The 19,337-nt window shown below is 41.7% G+C and overlaps 1 protein-coding gene across 10 annotated transcripts in view; it reads left to right on the top strand.

The window, feature by feature from the left end:
* GRIA3 (glutamate ionotropic receptor AMPA type subunit 3) overlaps window positions 1-19,337 on the top strand; it is a 155,590-nt gene that overhangs the window by 64,369 nt on the left and 71,884 nt on the right. For all 10 annotated transcript variants that reach the window (XR_015729664.1, XR_015729665.1, XM_087877445.1 and 7 more), the window contains exons 4-6: window positions 2,784-2,971; window positions 11,814-11,867; window positions 14,140-14,301. Coding sequence is in view for 8 of the 10 variants with exons in the window: in XM_087877445.1 (XP_087733571.1) it covers window positions 2,784-2,971; window positions 11,814-11,867; window positions 14,140-14,301 (404 nt within the window). In the remaining 2 variants the exon portion in view is untranslated. The remainder of the gene's footprint in view (window positions 1-2,783; window positions 2,972-11,813; window positions 11,868-14,139; window positions 14,302-19,337) is intronic.

The raw sequence follows: 19,337 nt of genomic DNA, 5'->3' as shown, positions 1-19,337 counted from the left end.
GAGTGTGAGGAAGACAGGCTCTATTCCCATGCACAACATGTATTAATTGTGAGGTAATAAAGTGCAACTCGCGAAGATCTAAGAACCACTGAAATGCAAAAGTCAAGGCATCATTAAGGGAGCCTGAAAACCCGGCTCAAAAGTTATAATTTAAAATAGACTGTGTTTCAAAGAGCTGGGGATTGGATCTCTTTTGCAAAGGGCACCAAGGTAAAGATAAAGGTAAAGGTTCCCCTCGGACATATGTGCTAGTCGTTCCTGACTCTAGGGGGCGGTGCTCATCTCCGTTTCAAAGCCAAAGAGCCAGCGCTGTCCGAAGACCTCTCCGTGGTCATGTGGCCAGCATGACTAAACGCCAAAGGTGCACAGAACGCTGTTACCTTCCCACCAATGGTGGTCCCTATTTTTCTACTTGCATTTTTATGTGTTTTCGAACTGCTGGGACAAGGAACTGGAGCTCACCCATTACATGGCACTTAGGATTCGAACCGCTGAACTGCCGACCTTTCAATCAACAAGCACAGCATCTTAGCCACTGAGCCACCATGTCCTTTTAAGAGCACAAAAGCAAGCAAAAAAAAAAAAAGAAAGATTGATTCATAGATAGCCTTCAAGGGAAAAATTACACTTTCCCAGATGCTCTGCAGAAGAAGAAGGAAAAGGAAGGAAGGTTTACAGGAAGGAAGGTTTACAGGAAGGAAGGAAGGAAGGAAGGAAGGAAGGAAGGAAGGAAGGAAGGAAGGTTGGTTTACAGGAAGGAAGGAAGGAAGGAAGGAAGGAAGGAAGGAAGGAAGGAAGGAAGGAAGGAAGGAAGGAAAGAAGGAAGGAGGGTTCATAGATAGCCTTCAAGGGAGAAATTACACTTTCCCAGTTGGTCTGCAGAAGAAGAAAAAGGAAGGAAGGAAGGAAGGTTTACAGGAAGGAAGGAAGGAAGGAAGGTTGGTTTACAGGAAGGAAGGAAGGAAGGAAGGAAGGAAGGAAGGAAGGAAGGAAGGAAGGAAGGAAGGAAGGAAGGAGGGTTCATAAATAGCCTTCAAGGGAGAAATTACACTTTCCCAGTTGGTCTGCAGAAGAAGAAAAAGGAAGGAAGGAAGGAAGGAAGGAAGGAAGGAAGGAAGGAAGGAAGGAAGGAAGGGTTCATAGATAGCCTTCAAGGGAATAATTACACTTTCCCAGTTGCTCTGCAGAAGAAGAAGAAAAAGGAAGGAAGGAAGGAAGGAAGGAAGGAAGGAAGGAAGGAAGGAAGGAAGGAAGGAAGGAAGGAAGGAAGGAGGGTTCATAGATAGCCTTCAAGGGAGAAATTACCCTTTCCCAGTTGCTCTGCAGAAGAAGAAGAAAAAGGAAGGAAGGAAGGAAGGAAGGAAGGAAGGAAGGAAGGAAGGAAGGAAGGGAGGAAGGAAGCTTCATAGATAGCCTTCAAGGGAGAAATTACACTTTCCCAGTTGCTCTGCAGTCATCTCTCTGGAGTTTGACTCAGTCTGCTTAAATCCCAGCCTCCATTGTTCATGGCAAGTGAATTGCCCACTTGCAAGCATAAACTTCCCACTGTGACCCGCTTTGTTCTTTCCCCGCTTCCTTTCTGCTCTGTTGAAACGGCTAAATGAGTCGATATTACCTTAATGGGAGCTTTAGAAGTGTTATTTAATATGATTACTTTTTTTAAAAAACACACCACATGAAATTAAAAAAAAAAAGAATCTCGGTAAAAGCACAGGGCCCTTATTTTGCGCCTTGGATATTCACCGTAATAACTTAATTGGCATTTTCCTATATCTGGGAATGTAGTCTGTGCCATTTTAAAACCTTTCACTGGCTGTCATTCTGCTCCAATTTTGGAAATCGGGTAACCTAGGACCGTGATGGAAGGGTAGGTCTGGATAAATATCAAATTAAAGCATCTTTGTTTCCCCCAGACATGTGAGGCTTTAATTCCCATAGTGTGATTCAATGGTAAGGGACTGTGAAGCTGGTGTCCACCACTGCTTGGGGATGCGGTAGTTAGAATGCAGTATTGCAAGTTAACTCTGTCTACTGCCAAATGTTCAATCCTGACCAACTCAGGGTTGACTGATCCTTCCATCCTCCTGAGGTCGATAAAATGAGGACCCAGATTGTTGGGGGGAATAGGCTGATTCTGTAAACTGCTTAGAGAGGGCTGTAAAGCACTATGAAGCGGTATATAAGTCTAAGTGCTATTGCTTTTTTCCTTCCTTCCTTCCTTCCTTCCTTCCTTCCTTCCTTCCTTCCTTCCTTCCTTCCTTCCTTCCTTCCTTCCTTCCTTCCCAGTGATTAGAATGCAGTATTACAGACTAACTCTGCCCACTGCAGGCAGTTCGATCCTGACCAGTTCAAGTTTGACTCAGCCTTCCATCCTTCCGAGGTCGATAAAATGAGGACCCAGATTGTTGGGGGCAGTATGTTGACTCTGTAAACCGCTTAGAGAAGGGCTGTGAAGCACTGTGAAGCAGTATATAAGGGCTATTGCTATCTGGAGAACATGCAGTCACCTACTCCTATGCTGTCCTGGTAGTTGCTATCAAAAAATTAAGACTCGGATGCTTATCAAGTCTGTCTTGCTGTTTGTGCTTTGCTTTACTACTGTTTTACTACCCAGGTCACTGGTGTTCAGCTTTCAACTGGGGGAGGGGATTATTTTTAACTCCCCAGCCTAGACCTTTGTTTCGTGGCGATCAAACTTCTAAACAAGAGCTTCTTTAAAACCCAAAACTTGAGTTTTCATTTCTTGTAACTCCTCTCATCCTCTTTGTTTTCATTTGCCTTAGGTTTTTCCATCCTCCAAGCAATTATGGAAGCTGCTGTGCAAAATAATTGGCAAGTGACGGCCCGATCGGTGGGAAGCATCAAAGATGTTCAGGAGTTTAAGGCAATCATCGAAGAAATGGACAAGCGGCAAGAGAAGAAGTACTTGATCGATTGCGAAGTGGAAAGGATAAATGTCATTTTGGAACAGGTGAGGACCAGCTGTGGGTTTGCTTCCTGCTGGGCATATTTCTTGCGTACCTCCTTAGGATGAATGTTGCCCACTGTCTTAGGGAAGGCCATCTGGATGAGGGAAGGAATGTCCTGCGCCTTTTATTAGATGTTCCAGGTCCTCCTCAAAAGAGTCGGTGGACTTGCTGTTTTGAGAGACATTTGTTGTTGCTTCACTTCATGTTTCGCATGTCTTTATTGAAAGAATAGAATAGAGTAGAGTAGAGTAGAGTAGAGTAGAGTAGAGTAGAGTAGAGTAGAATAGAATAGAATAGAATAGAATAGAATAGAATAGAATAGAATAGAATAGAATAGAATAGAATAGAATAGAATAGAATTTCGGCAGTCACATGGCCAGCATGATGTCATGGAGCTCTTAAGTTATCTCCACACCCAAAGTGGTACCTATTTATCTATTTGCATTGGCATGCTTTTGAACTGCTAGTTTGGCAGGAGCTGAGGCAAGGATGGGAGCTCACCCTGTGGTGTGGCACCTGAGTCTTGAACTTGGGCTGCCGGCTTTCCAGCGGACAACCTCAGTGTCTTAACCTCTGAGCCTCTAGTTGCCGCCCAGCAGATATCCTGGACCTATGCCACAAAGAGCTTTAAAGGCAGGGGTGGAATGCAGCAGGTTCCGGCAGGTTCTGGAGAACCGGTAGCAGAAATTTTGAGTAGTTCGGAGAACCGGCAAATACCACCTCTGGCTGGCCCCAGAGTGCTGTGGGAATGGGGATTTTGCAATATCCTTCCCCCAGGAGTGCAGTGGGAATGGGGATTTTGCAATATCCTTCCCCCAGGAGTGGGGTGGGAATGGGGATTTTGCAATATCCTTCCGCCAGGAATGGGGTGGGAATGGAGATTTTGCAATATCCTTCCCCCAGGAGTGGGGTGGGAATGGGGATTTTGCAATATCCTTCTCCCAGGAGTGGGGTGGGAATGGGGATTTTAGCCCAGGAAATAGGGTGGGAATGGAGATTTTGCAATATTCTTCTCCCAGGAGTGGGGAAGGAATGGGGATTTTGCAATGTCCTCCCAGGAGTGGGGTGGGAATGGAGATTTTGCAATATCCTTCTCCCAGGAGTGGGGTGAGAATGGAGATTTTGCAGTATCCTTCCCCTGCCACACCCACCAAGCCACGCCCACCAAGGCACACCACACCACACCCACCAAGCCACACCCACAGAACCGGTAGTAAAAAAAAAAATTGAAACCCACCACTGAAACAACCCCATTATTTTTTTAAAAAAATCAGCTCGCCGGCAAGCTCCGCTGTCATTGGATGGAAATTATTTATAAAAAGTTTAAATATTCTAGGTTGCAAATGGGTTTAAACATTATTTATGGATCGCTTAAATATTTTATAAACCCACTGCATAGGGGGCCTGTCCCTACTGTTTTTGTGAAGCATGCTGCAGTTATAAATAAACCAGCTTTACGGCTTGGAATTATCTAGACGAAAAATACGGGCAGCCTAACTGCATCAATTTTGCTCAGTGGAACCTTCGTTCTGAGGAAGACCGCCGCTTGGAACTTCATCTAATATTAGAAAATTCATTTTTAAGTCCGTGATGTAATTGACTGGGAGCAATGATCAGTGAGTCTTCTCCGTTATAAATAAATTGGAAGGAATGATTCTGACAGCCTTCGGTTTCCAATTAAGCTTTAGGATTAATCTCCTTCGGTAACGCGGATGCCTGGTTTACATTTTGCGGTAAGCAATAAGGTTCCAAAAAAAAAAAGAAAAAGAAAGAAAATAATTATTACCGGGCCCAAGATATTATTTCTTCTGGAGATGGACTGCTAAAAGTTAGCAGTTGTTAGCGATTGTGCATATCTGGTCTACCTTTGGGTTTCTCAACTTTAGGACTTTTAAGATGGGTAGGTTTCTATTCCCAGAATTCCCCTGCTGGGAGGATTGCTGGCTGGGGAATTCTGGGAGTTGAAGTCCCCACATCTTAAAATTCCCAAGGTTGAGAAACACTGGTCTACATCATACAGAACGGATGTGGATCTAGTAATCCCCACAGCAATTTCTGTGATCCCTAGCAGTAATTCCTTAAATTTTGCTTAATACAGTATCGTATTTTAAAGCTGTTGCTAAAAGAAGGTGATGGTCCTTCTCCTTGTTTAAAATAGAATAGAATGGAATGGAATGGAATGGAATGGAATAGAATAGAATAGAATAGAATAGAATAGAATAGAATAGAATAGAATAGAATATGAAATGGAATAAAGAATGGAATGGAATGGAATGGAATGGAATGGAATGGAATGGAATGGAATGGAATAGAATAGAATAGAATAGAATAGAATAGAATAGAATAGAATAGAATAGAATAGAATATGAAATGGAATAAAGAATGGAATGGAATGGAATGGAATGGAATGGAATGGAATAGAATAGAATAGAATAGAATAGAATAGAATAGAATAGAATAGAATAGAATAGAATAGAATAGAATAGAATAGAATATGGGATGGGATGGGATGGGATGGGATGGGATAGAATAGAATAGAATAGAATAGAATAGAATAGAATAGAATAGAATAGAATAGAATAGAATAGAATAGAATAGAATAGAATTCTTTATTGGCCAAGTGTGATTGGACACACAAAGAATTTGTCTTGGTGCATACACTCTCAGTGTACATAAAAGAAAAAATATGTTCGTCAAGAATCATAAGGTACAACACTTAATGATAGTCATAGGGAACAAATAAGCAATCAAAACTTATTAGAAAACAGTCAATATAAATCGTAAGGATACCAGCAACAAGGTTACAGTCATGCAGTCGTAAGTGGGAGGAGATGGGTGGTGGGAACAACGAGAAGATTAATAGTAGTGCAGATTTAGTAAATAGTTTGACAGTGTTTAGGGAATTATTTGTTTAGCAGAGTGATGGCATTTGGGAAAAAATTGTCCTTGTGTCTAGTTGTTCTGGTGTGCAGTGCTCTATAGTGTCATTTTGAGGATAGAAGTTGAAGCAATTTATGTCCAGGATGCGAGGGGTCTGTCAATATTTTCACAGCCCTCTTTTTGAACTCGTGCAGTATACAGGTCCTCAATGGAAGGCAGGTTGGTAGCAGTTGTTTTTTTTTTTTTCTGCAGTTCTGCAGTTAAAAACGAGAAGGTACAAACAGATGAAGCGACGTATGCATTCTGCTCTCTGTTTCTGTTCTGAGGGAAGGCCTGATTAAATTATTATTACATTCATTTGCTCCCGAAGGCCTGATGCCACTGTGCTTGATTGGTTGTGATAAGCCTGCCTCGCGTTCAACCTTCAGATCCTCAAAATATTTTTTGATGACTTACATGCCATTTGCCTTAAGCTAAGAAGGACGGGCTGATTTTTTAAAAAAAGCACTATTTTCGGGTTCCATTAAACTCGGAGTTCTGTTTGAAGAAATAAAATAAAATAAAATAAAATAAAATAACGGGTCTCCTAGAAATGCTGCATTTTCTCACGCGGCAGCCGGGCGGTTTCATCCTGCGCGCAAACCCTTTGAATCTCTGCTGGAAATCTATTAGTTTTCGCAGAAGCTCTGCAAAGTGTCGGGAGCCATGTGATGTGAATCCAACGAGGTGGGGTTTGAGATGAGCTGATCTGCGGCAGGAAAGGAAGCCGATGGGATAGGCAGACTAAAGGGATAGGGGTAGTCCTGGACTTACGACTGCAGCTGAGCCCCACATTTCTGTCACTAAGCAAAATGGCAGTTAGGTGAGTTGTGTGCCCCACTGTACGCCAGAGCTGACTACCTTGTTTCCCCGAAAATAAGACATCCCCTGATAATAAGCCCAATCGGGCTTTTGAGAGCATGCGCTAAAATAAGCCCTCCCCGAAAATATTTAAACACAGAGCTGGCGATCCGGTAAGACAGCAGGAGGAGTCCCATCTTGCTCCATGCGCCCGAAAATAATAAGACCTCCCTGAAAATAAGGCCAAGCATTTATTTCGGGGTTCAAAAAACTATAAGACAGGGTCTTATTTTCAGGGAAACATGGTATTGCAACATGCTTTACGTGGGGCTGCCCTTGAAGAGCATCCGGAAGCTCCAGTTGGGGCAAAATGCATGGTTTTGTTCAGAGCCCGGTGGGCACATGTATCACCTCTCCTGCGAGAGCTGCATTGGCTGCCGATTTGCTTCTGGGTGCAATTCACGGCGTGCTGATTGTCACCTTTAAAGCCCTTCGTGGCTTGGGACCAGGTGATCTGAGGGACCGTGTCTTGCCAGTTACACCTACCTGACCCATCAGAGCGGGGAGGCAGGGAATGCTGCGGGTCCCATCTCCGAGGGAGATACACCTGGTGGGACCCAGAAGAAAGGCCTTCTCTGTGGTGGCTCCCTCTCTCTGGAACATCATCCTCTGCCCTGAGATTAGAACGGCTCCCACTTTAACACTCTTCCAGAAGGCGCTGAAGACCTGGTTCAGCCAGTGGGCCTGGGGAACCCAGAGTGGGATGGAGGCCCATTAAATGGCTCGCGTGAGGTGCTGTTGCCAGGGTGGGGGGCTCTATTATTATTTTTATTAATTTATTATTTGATTATTTTCTTTGATTATTTTTGTTTCTTATATATGGTGTTTTTATATTCATGTAAGCCGCTTTGCGTCGCCATCAGTGGTGGGATTCAGCCGGTTCTATCCGGTTCGGGCAAACTGGTAGCGGCGACTGTGATAGGCCCCACTCACCCTCCCGGATATCATGACATCCTATTTAGACATGTTTAGGAGGCTCAGACAACCTACAGAGCTAGCTATGACCCCTACATAACCCCTAAAGGTAAAGGTAAAGGTTCCCCTTACACATATGTGCTAGTCGCTCCCGACTCTGTGGGGCAGTGCTCATCTCCGTTTCAAAGCCGAAGAGCCAGCGCTGTCCGAAGACGTCTCCGTGGTCTTGTCACCGGCATGACTCAACGCCAAAGGCGCACGGAGCGCTGTTACCTTCCCACCACTATTTTTCTACTTGCCTTTTTTACGTGCTTTCGAACTGCTAGGTTGGCAGAAGCTGGGACAAGTAAGGGGAGCTCACCCCGTTATGCGGCACTAGGGATTCGAAGCGCTGAACTGCCGACCTTTTGATCAACAAGCTTAGCGTCTTAGTCACTACATAACCCCTACAACAACCAATAGAATATATGTTCTTGCACAGGAACAGGAAGCTCAAGTGCAAAGCCCAAGAGAAGGTATAAAAGCCTCTTAACTCTCAGCTCCATGTGGTCAGCTATGCCAGAACCCATGTGGTTCTGCTTCATCATTAAACCATCTTTCTAATCAGCCTCCATCTTTCCAGTGTCTTTCTCCCAGCTTGGAACTGAACCAGATGGATATTTCTCCCAACAGGACTATCTTTTCTGTTCCTTCAAGTCCACCTTGAGGTTTGCCTGCCCTAAAGTTTTGGGTGGGGTTTTTTTTGGGTGAGGGGCATTCTTCTGGCCCAACGGAGCTGCTCTTTTTCTCATCAACTTTCATATCTGCTGCAGATCCAGAAATCTCCCCCCCCCACCCCAAAGACAGGCTGGCCAGAGAGAAGTAATTAATGGCCTGCTTTCCATTCGCCCACAGGAGTGACTGAACCTTAGGGCAGGCAAGAAGGGGGAAGCTGCAAATCTGTGTGTGGGTAGCAAGCATTCAAAGACCAGCTGCAAAAAAAAAGAAAGAAAGAAAGAAAGAAATTGCTCCCACTTACTCTCGGCAGGAGAATGACACATGAAGGATAATTTTTGGAGATGCAGAAGCTCGGGTGAGGGGGGGAGCATTTTCTCCCTCGGATTGAAAACCAGGTTTTGAGAAGCTCTTTCTCCCATTTATCAAACCGAACCCGATTTCTGACATCCATTTCCATCATTCTGGTTCAACTTCCTGCTCCCAGCTGTCCTTTTTTTAATTTGAAATTTAAAGAGAGACGGGGGGAGAAAAGAGGAGAGAGGAAAGAGAAGAGGAGAGGAGAGGAGAGGAGAGGAGAGGAGAGGAGAGAAGAGAAGAGAAGAGAAGAGAAGAGAAGAGAAGAGAAGAGAAGAGAAGAGAAGAGAAGAGAAGAGAAGAGAGAGGGAGGGGGAAGAAAGAGAGAGAGGGAGAGAGGCGAAGAGAGAGAGAAAAGAAGAGAGAGAGGAGAAGGGAGAAGAAAGAGAGAGAGGAGAGAAGAGAGAAGAAAGAGAGAGGGAAAGAGAAGAGAGAAGAAAGAGAGAGGAGAAGAGAAAGGAGAAGAGAGAAGAAAGAGAGAGAGGAGACGAGAGAGATGCCTTAACCACTACACCTCTCTCTCTCTCAGGGAAAATTTAATCCAGCACCTCTGATAACCACCGAGTCGGCAAGGCTGAGTTAAAGCAAAATTCAGTACAATATTTTATCTCACTAAAGTTTATGGTTTAACTTTTCTTTTTTTTTTTGTCAAAAATCACCCAAGATTGATTGCCGGGATGACAGCGTCTGTGTGCCAGAGGCCACGTTTCAGGAAAAAGTGAACAGTTGTATTTAAAGTTCTTAACAACACGTCTCATTCCTTAGCAACTCATAGAAATTTCTCCATGGATACCTCACACGTCTCGCATCCTTGTGCTGTTTCATATTATCAGCCTCCAGCAATACTAGACGCATTTGAAACAAATTCTTCTAACGTTTGCTTGATAATCCAATATCCTGCACTGGGAAAGCATGAATACAAATGTTGAGATGATTTTGTGCGCCATTAGTGTACAATGCAACAACTTGTGGGTCAGTGCCATCCAATAATGGCAATCCATTTGTTGTTGTTGTTTATTTTTTTAAAAAATATGAACATTCCATCTTCCATTCAACAGTGCGTCATCTGGATACAAATATCTCTGTACAATAACCATCAAAATTTACAACAGCATTCATTGCATTGATAATATTTCTCTGACTTTACAGTAATAATATGGAGCATAATAAATATGCTCATTTTTCCCTCTTTACATATATTCTGATAAGAATATCATAATAATATTAAATGTAATAATTCTAATAGTCGTTATTATTATGACTATTAGAATTATTACATTTAATATTATTATGATTATTATTATGAGTCATAATAATAACAATCATATTGTTTACATCTCTATCTTAACACATTTTCTACATTTCACTAATCTTCTTTTGTTTTTAACTTCCATTTTTATTCTCTAACCATCGATAAAATAATTCCCATGTCATATAATATTCAGTTTGTTCTTTCTCTTTAATGCAAGCGTTAATCTGTTCATTCTAATATTTTCCTAATCACATTCTCATCAGTTGGGATCGCTTCACTTTTCCAGTTTTGTGCAAATACAATTCTAGCTGCAGTTAATACATGAAGAATTAAATATGCATTCCCTTTACTATTAATTTCAGGTAAAATCCCTAACAAAAATATTTCTGGTTTTAAATTAGTGGCAATCCATTTGTGAAGTTGCTCTCAGCCTGTGTACACACAGCAGCCTGGTGAGAAGAATTGTGGTCCTTAGATGCACAACAGAAAAATAGCTGGTTTGGTATATAGACTTTACCTTCCATGAATGCAGAAGTTCATGTTATGGAGAGAAAACCTTGCAAAATTAAGTAATGGGGTTCCTCTTTTTTTAAAAAAAATTATTTTAAATACAAGAAATGCAAACAATACGAACATATACATACACATCTAAATACAAAAAAGAAAAAAGAAAAAAATACAAATAATACAGTGCACCCCCACCCACCGAGACTATTCCCCCCCCCCTTATATTTCTTCTTCTATAACAGCTAAAAAATATACAATATATTCTAATTGTGCCCTTATCCCCTCCAAAACAGCATATATTCTTGAGTAGGTTTATTCCTTTGCCTTCCACCAACAATGATTCCCCCATATCTCATTATAATTGTTTGTTTTAATCATCCCTTTTTAAAATGTAATTTCTGTTGTTAATTTATCATTTGTTGCCATATCCAAATTTCCTTATACCATTCATTTCTTTGAATATCCCAATTTCGTCCCCAGTATTTAGCTATCACTAATCTAGCTGCCATTATCAAATTTACAATCATTTCTTTTTTTGTTTCATTTATATCCCATTGTTCCACCTGCAACAATAATGCAATTCTCGGTGGCATATCTAAATTTACATTCAAAAGTGCTCTAATTTCTCTAAACACCATGTCCCATATTTTTTGTGTACTGTCACAATCCCACCACATGTGTTTATATGTTCCGACCTCTTTCTTGCACCTCCAACAAATACTTGTATATTTACCATCTATTTGATTTAGTTTATGTGGTGTTAAGTGTGGTTTGTCCCATCTTATGACCTTTCTTGCCACAGTTGTTAAGTGAATCTGCCTCCCCCATTGACTTGGCTTGTCAGAGGGTCCCAAAAGGGTCCCTCTGACAAGCCAATGACCTCATGACCCCAAGGACACTGCAACCGTCATAAATATGAGTCCATTGCCAAACACCTGAATTTTGATCACATGACCATGGGGATGCCGCAATGGTCATAAGTGTGAAAAATGGTCACTAAAATGAATTGTTGTAAGCCGAAGACTATCTTTAGGGCTAAGCATTTCAAGAAGATCGTGGCATCCCAGCTCTCCGTCACAATAAGAACAGTTTCACCATTGGATGTGTTCCTTTACAAAAGACTTAATTTGAACGTGGAATATGCATGGAAACTCTCCTTGGCTATGGGCATTTTCCAGTTTGTGAACTTCAGTAATCAAATCCGTGTAAATGTCCCAAATCAACATTTTTTTTTAAAAAAAAAATATTTCCCTTGAAATGGAAAAGGGTTTTATTTCTACTAAGCACTTCATCTTTTTTCTCCTTCTCCTTTTATGCAGGTGGCAGCCCTCAGTAAAAATTCCAGAAGTTACCACTATATGCTTGCTAACCTGGTAAGTTCTCTATACATATACATGTCCAAATTAGAAATCCAGTTATTCTTATTCTTAATATATACCTGCCTAATTTGCTTTTCCCCCCAAATCTCACAAACAGTAAAAGGCATTGATCCTTTGATATGATCATATGTTTCCAAATTTTTCATAGAGATGCCCACATGTACATACCCCAAAATGAGAACAAAATTAGACATATTGATGTGCATATTTATTGGGGGAAAGCAACATAGAGAGAGTAAATAGTGGTTAAAATAATTAGAAATATATAAGGGGACGTTGTTTGCAAAAAATGCGCATAGAGACATACAATAAACACTTCTGTTCTGCTCTGCTCTGCTCTACTTCTGTTTTACTATACTCCTCTCCTCTCCTCTCCTCTAATTCTATTCTATTCTATTCTATTCTATTCTATTCTATTCTATTCTATTCTATTCTATTCTATTCTATTCTACTCTACTCTACTCTACTCTACTCTACTCTACTCTACTCTACTCTACTCTATGCGTATTCCTATTTCTATTCCTCTCCTCTCCTCTCCATTATCCTCTCCTCTCCTCTCCTCTCCTCTCCTCTCCTCTCCTCTCCTTATTCTATTCTCTATTTATTCCAGTTTCTATTCTATTCTCTTCTCTTCTATCCTATCCTATCCTATCCTATCCTATCCTATCCTATCCTATCCTATCCTATCCTATCCTATCCTATCCTATCCTATCCTATCCTTATTCTATTCTCTATTTATTCCAGTTTCTATTCTATTCCAGATTCTATTGTATTCTATGCCAGATCCTATCCTATCCTATCCTATCCTATCCTATCCTATCCTATCCTATCCTATCCTAATAAAAACAAAACATAACCCAAGAAGTGATAGAATGAGAAACTGAATAAGGTCAACCTGGAGTGTTCAGGACCTCTGTTGTTCACCAGAGAAAGGTGATAACATAAGAATTGGCCCTTTAAAAAAAAAACTGAGTTATTTGGGGCTTTACTAACCAGCATTGAAAATTAAATCCAAAGAGGAAGATGTGAAGATTTAACACATGACAAGCAGCTCTAACATTTAAACAGAGATTCTGAAGTTCCCACTAGAATGTATCCAAAGTACACGGTGAGAAACGATTTTTCAGTTCATGGCTTCTAAACCAGGCCATGCACCAATTTCCAAAATACTTAGTAAATACATTGAAAGGGGCTTTTCTTATTTTAATCATTGAAACCAAACTGTATCGTTTGTATTTGCTCTCTAATCATACCGTTTGATAATCCAAATCTCTTTTTCATAATACAAAACTGACTCTTGGGAAATACAGCCCAAAGCTTAGTTACTTTATACTTTTGTGATAAAAAGTCAGAGTTAATCCGTAATTCCATCTAGTCAAATTGCCTATTTAAACAACTCACATCTCCAATTTTGGCCATAGACCTAAAGCTGATTGTGAAGAGAAGTGATAATAATGGGCCACTTATTTAAAAGCTTGCAACTGATGTCTTTTTTTTTTAATGTAATTTGCATTCTGATACATTTAAGTACACTTTCAGAGGCCTTTCTTGTTATGTGTGTGTGTGCCAAACCCTAACAAACTTTGTGGGTCTGTGCAGTTTGAGAATTTAGGTCAGTGATGGCTAACCTTTTTGCCATCGCGTACCAGGAGGAAGGCAGGGGAGGTTCGTGCATGTGCGTGCCCACACCCATAACTCTATACACCCTGCCCCATGCCAGATTCTTTCTATGCATCTGGGGAGGGCGAAAACAGCCTTCCCCACCCTCTAGGAGTCTCTGGAGGCTGGGGATAGCAAAAAATGTCACTGTGTCAACTAACACAGCTGAGGAACAGCAATCTGCTCTGCCGCGCCAATCAGCTGAGAAAATAAAGGTAAGTAAAGCACAGGGGTGGGTGGGCAGGCCGACCTGATAGTCAGAGCAAACTGGTTCACTCCCAGCTGATCGTCGGTGCTATCGGTTCGCCCGAACTGTTCCAATCCGGTAGAATCCCACCCTTGTTCCAAAGGTTGATTTTCTTTAGGATCGACTGATTGGATATCTTTTCAGTCCAAGAGACTCTCAAGATTCTTCTCTCCAACACCACATTTCAAAAGCAAAATGCCTCCTTACCACATGGTTTTATCAGAATGGGAACCCACCAACTGGACTCAGCAAACGAACGGCCCATTTAAACCTGTGGGTTTTTTCCCAAGGTCAGGGACTGTGTGTTTGACTGCTTCTAAGCTGACATCAACCTCTCAAATGTTTCCGTTCTCTTTCAAGGGTTTTACAGACATCTCAGTGGAGAGAGTGGTCCAGGCTGGGGCCAACATAACCGGATTTCAGATTATTAATAATGACAACCCATTGGTCCAACAATTTATGCAGCGTTGGGTGAGACTTGATGAAAGGGAATTTCCTGAAGCTAAAAATTCTCCATTAAAGGTAAGTTTGCAGACTATTGGAAAGGAGGTGGGGTAGAGGTAGGAAAAGAAAGGACCGCCATTTACAGAAAGCATAGATTTGTTGAGTCTTCTTTGATGTTAGCTCACCTATGGATGCTGTGGGTTGAGCGATAAACTGTTATTTGCTTTGAACAACTAATCTAGTTCTAGTTGAAGACAAGACTCCTCCTCTCTAGTTCTATATCCTCTGATAAGTCTTAAACTTTGGTTTACCAACTGCAATGACTTGAGTCAATCAAAACCTATTGTGATGTAGTGAATCAGACTGTCAACTCGCAAAGCATTTCTGGTCTGCTCTTGAGTTGCCATGGGCAGGAAGGGGGAAGAACTGATGGAGCAGGGTTTTTTTTTTTTGCTATTCTATGAGTTACTCCAGTGATAGCTTGTAAGGTGCATTCTTTGTGGGTCAGCTGGAAGAAAATAGGATGGAGTTGATGGACTGATAGCTTTGTTTGGGAATTCCCTTCCAAAGCAACAGAAAGGAAGACAACTGTGGATTGATTTTTAACTGCTTTACGAAGTTGGGGAGCTGATATGTTCACTAACATAGGAAGATATGGTATAAATCCCTCCCTCCCTCCTTCCATCTATCTATCCATCCATCCATCCATCTATCCATCCATCCATGGATGGTGACCCAAAGATGCTTTTTCCAAAGGCAACTGGACTTCCTTTGTTTTTCTTTGAAAACATTTCACTTCTCATTCAAAAAGCTTCCTCAGTTCAGAACCGAAGAAGCTTCTGGGATGACAAGCGAAACATCTTCAAGGAAAAGAAAGCTTGTCCAGTTGCCTCTGGAAAAAATGCACCTTTGGGCCAACCATGGATGACTGAGAATCTCCATAGACATGGATGTTTGACCTTTGTTTTGAAAAAACAAAATAACACAAGTGTCAGGGAGGCCAAATGGATGAGAGAAATCCAAATTATTCTTCTCGATAAAGAAGAACAGCATGACATCTTCCCTCTGGCCACATCTGTCAAGCTGGGATGCCAGCAGGCAGCTTCATAACAACGGTAACCTGAAAAAGCAATGATGCGTAAAATCCAACATGCATTAGACCAGACCGAGTGAGCAATTCTTACATTTTATCAGCTGCTTAACTGGGGATGGTGCGCTTTGTGTAGTGCTGTGTTTTTTTGTCTGTGGACAGAACTCTCCGTTTCCTCGCTTATTTCTTTTATTTTTTTTCATTAATTTTCTATTAAATACATTTCTTAGTGCTTAATAAACATTGTGTTATCTGGGTATTTAATTTGCTTAACAATACAAATTGACATTCTTAATCTCCACTCCTTTTTCCCCAAGCATTGGTAAAATAGAGTCCATGTTTGATAATATTCTACATCTTCTTTCTTGATTCGGTTTGTATCCTGCCTTTATTCAGGAGTTCAAGACTAGAACACACGTTCTACTTCTTTCTCCCCCATAACAAACAATGTTACGAAGTTGGTTGGGCTGAGATTGAGTGACTGGCTCAGGAGTCAGCAACCTGGGCTCTGGAGCCGCATGTGGCTCTTTCATCCCTCTGCTGTGGCTCCCTGTTGTGGGTCGGCTGCACAATTGATAGGGCTGTTGTGGCTCCATTACCTGAGCCTGTGTCATCGGCAGGAGAGGACTCCGAGGAGAGGAGTTGGCAAGGCCTCCCTCTCCAGGACCCTCCTCTCTGGCAATGCCTTTGGTGTCCGCCGAAGGGCAAGAGATAGGGCCAGGGCCAAGCATGTCCACGCAGCCACAGGTGGACAGTGATGAGGGTAATGAGTCTTGGCTGGATCCTCGGCAGTGTCGCAGAGATAAGCGCGCTCAACAGAAGAAAAGGCGTGCCAGAGATTAGGCTGAGTCACTGGACCACACCCCACAGGGTATAAAAGGGGGTGAGGTGGCCATTCAGACTCTGTGATGGACAAAACTAACTGCTATCGAGTCACATCACATCTTTGGAAACAACATTATCGGCCTTGGATTTATTTTACGAACTGGACAATTCTTGACTGTGGGTATTTTGTTTATTGAGTAAAGTTCTTGGCAAGCAGCTACTGGGTTGCTGCCAAGCGTCTTATCAGAAGAATTGGTTGTCTGCCAGTTTATTTAACCCCCGGCTGTCTGTTTGTGTGCATGTGTGAGATGGGGACAGAACAAGGGCTTTCAGTTAGGACAGGTAGAGGAAAAAGGACGCCATGCTAGGAGGAGACGATGATGGGGGAACTGGACTTCTGGTCAGCTCCAGAATTGAACGGGGGTTTCCAGTTAGGAACTTTGTGGCTCTTTGAGTGTTTAAGGTTGCCGACCCCTGGACTGGCTTAAGTCACCCATGAGCTTCTCTGGCTCAAGGTGGACTTCAGCCTGGTGCTTTTGGGTCTCAATCCAACACTGTAAGAAGTTACAGAAGGTGCAAGAAAGTAGGGCCGGAGCTGATAACGAACCAAGGTTGATTGCACATTGTCATAAAGAAGAGCTCCAAATCCTATCTTAATCCTCGTTAACTAGAGCTAATTTAGGAAAGAGCTTTTGTCTTTCCTTATTGACTTATTAAATATATCTTTGCCCCGTCATAATGAAAATGACTCCCAGCGGCTTACTCAGAAAATAAAAAGAACAATTTAAAAACCTTCCACCAGTTCGTGTAAAACCAACAGGAACTAATAAACGGCAGAGATGATAAATGACAGCAGTCAATCACCAACCCCTGAACAAAAATAGCCACCAAAAAAGAGAGAAAAGGAAGAAAAAGATGGTACCGCATATAAATGCTGGGGAAAGTCTTCCTCTTTAAATACAGGCAGTCCTCAACTTACAACAGTTCAGTTAATGTCCATTCAAAGTTACTGAAAAAAGTGACTTATGAAGGTTTTTCACACTTATGACCATTGCAGCATCCCCATGTTCATGTGATCGAAATTAAAATGTTTGGCAACTGACTCATACAGTCAGTTTTTGGGAAAGTTGTATTTTCTAAAACTAGGTAATAACACCACTTTTTTTTTTAATGGAGTAGTACCATAAAGTTATATATCAATGGAAAGATAATTTAATCAAGACTGTAATGCAATAACTTTTATGAAGGATTTGCTATTAGAATAGCAGTTACAGTAGAAAGAAAAAAAGTGAAACACGTAGAAAAAATGAGATATACAAAAATGATCACCATAGAAAAAACAAGATATACAAAAATTACCACCATGTCAGTTAATACTTAGTTGGGTAAACTTTAGCATGAATGATGGCCTTTACAACGTCTTCCCATGGAGTGAACCAAGTCTTTTAGTTCTGCAACTGTTATCATGTGAAACCAAGACTGAATGATGGCTTCTATTAACTGGGTTTTATTTCTGGGTCGTTTCTGACTAACCAGTTTCTTAGTTGGCTCCATAGATTTTCCATTGGGTTAAGGTCTGGGCTATTCCCAGGCCATTCCAGCAGTGGAATAGGATTCTCTTGAAACTCCCCCCCCAAAAAAAGTGGCGTTATTAGCCATCAAACCTCAAAAAGACACTTTTCCCAAAAGGTTTCCACAATTTTGGCCACCACTGTATTTATGACAGTTGTAGTGTCCCAGGGTCATTGTGATGCCCTTTTGCGACCTTCTGAAAAAGCAACAGTCAGTGGGGAAGCCAGATTCACTTGTGGCTAACTTAATAACCAGAGTGATTCACTTAACAACGGTGGCAAGAAAGGTCATAACATGGGACAAAATTCACTGGACAAATTTCTCGACTAAGCAACCAGAAGTTTTGGGCTGAATTGTAGCCATGAATCGAGGACTGTACTATTTACGTTGGGAAACACTTTGGATTTGTAATACACGAACAAGTGTTTATTAAAGTGACAAGCCCACCCTTCAGAGCAACAACAAAAAAAAAGAGTAAATTTGATTAGGAAATAAAATTGGCTAGAGATGAGAGCCTGGGTGTTTTAATTTATTCCATATTTCATCAACTCTCTCGTTCCCACAACGGCTTCACATGTTCGTGGATTTGTTAGCAGCATACGAATAAAATAGAAAATTAGATTTGTCGCTCGGTGTGATGTGGAAGGGATGGCAGGACGCTTTTCTGATAATTGAGGCAGCCTGATTGGAAAATTGGGGAGGGGGGTGGCCAGTTGCAGAAAGACAATTGCAGGTTGATATAATGCTTAATTGGACAGCTATCGGAGAACAAACAATTGAACTTCTTTGTGCAAGAATAGCCAGCAACACGTTTCAACTTCGGTGCATGTTACGGCGAACTCTCTGACAGGTGATGATCTTCAGGTTTTGAAAACAAGGAAACGACTTTGGTTTAAAACCAAATACCCTGTTTTCCCAAAAATAAGACATCCCCTGATAATAAGCCCAATCGGGCTTTTGAACGCATGCACTAAAACAAGCCTCACCCCCCCGAAAATAAGCCCTCCCCGAAAATATTTAAACGCAGAGCTGGAAATCAGGTAAGACAGCAAGAGGAGCCCCATCTTGCTCCACGCCTCCCAAAATAATAAAACCTCCCCGAAAATAAGGCAAAAATGCTTATTTCGGGGTTCAAAAAAAAAATAAGACAGGGTCTTATTTTTGGGGAAACACGGTATATATATATAGGCATAGGAAGTTATGAAGCAAATTGGGGAAGGAAAATATCTCTGGGTTAAGCAGACAGACAATCTGTAGCTCAATCTGAAGGCTGGACTGTACTGGACACCGGTTTGCAAGAACCAGTAGTAAAAATTTGTAGTAGTTTGGAAAACCGGTAATAACATTGGCTGGTCATGCCCCCAAACCGGTCCCTGGCCCGGTCGCTGCTCGCTTACCCTGCCCACCTCATCAGAAGCATTGTTTGTTTGTTTTTTCGGCCGAAAAAATGCTTTTAAAAGTAAAAAAAAAAAAAAGCCTCTGATGATCATGCAGCTCAGCTGGGATCGTCAGAGGCTTCTAAAAGCATTTTTTCTACAACCTCTTAACCCGAAGAGGTTGTAAGAAAAAAAAATGCCTTTAAAAGCCTCTGGCGATCCCAGCTGAGTTGCCTGATCATCAGAGGCTT

The sequence above is a fragment of the Pantherophis guttatus genome, chromosome 12 (assembly GCF_059756535.1).
Source record: "Pantherophis guttatus breed Tessera chromosome 12, ASM5975653v1, whole genome shotgun sequence".
Classification (NCBI taxonomy): domain Eukaryota; kingdom Metazoa; phylum Chordata; class Lepidosauria; order Squamata; family Colubridae; genus Pantherophis; species Pantherophis guttatus.
The sequence above is the reverse complement of the archived record's forward strand: the minus strand, read 5'-3'. Positions and strand labels throughout refer to the sequence as shown.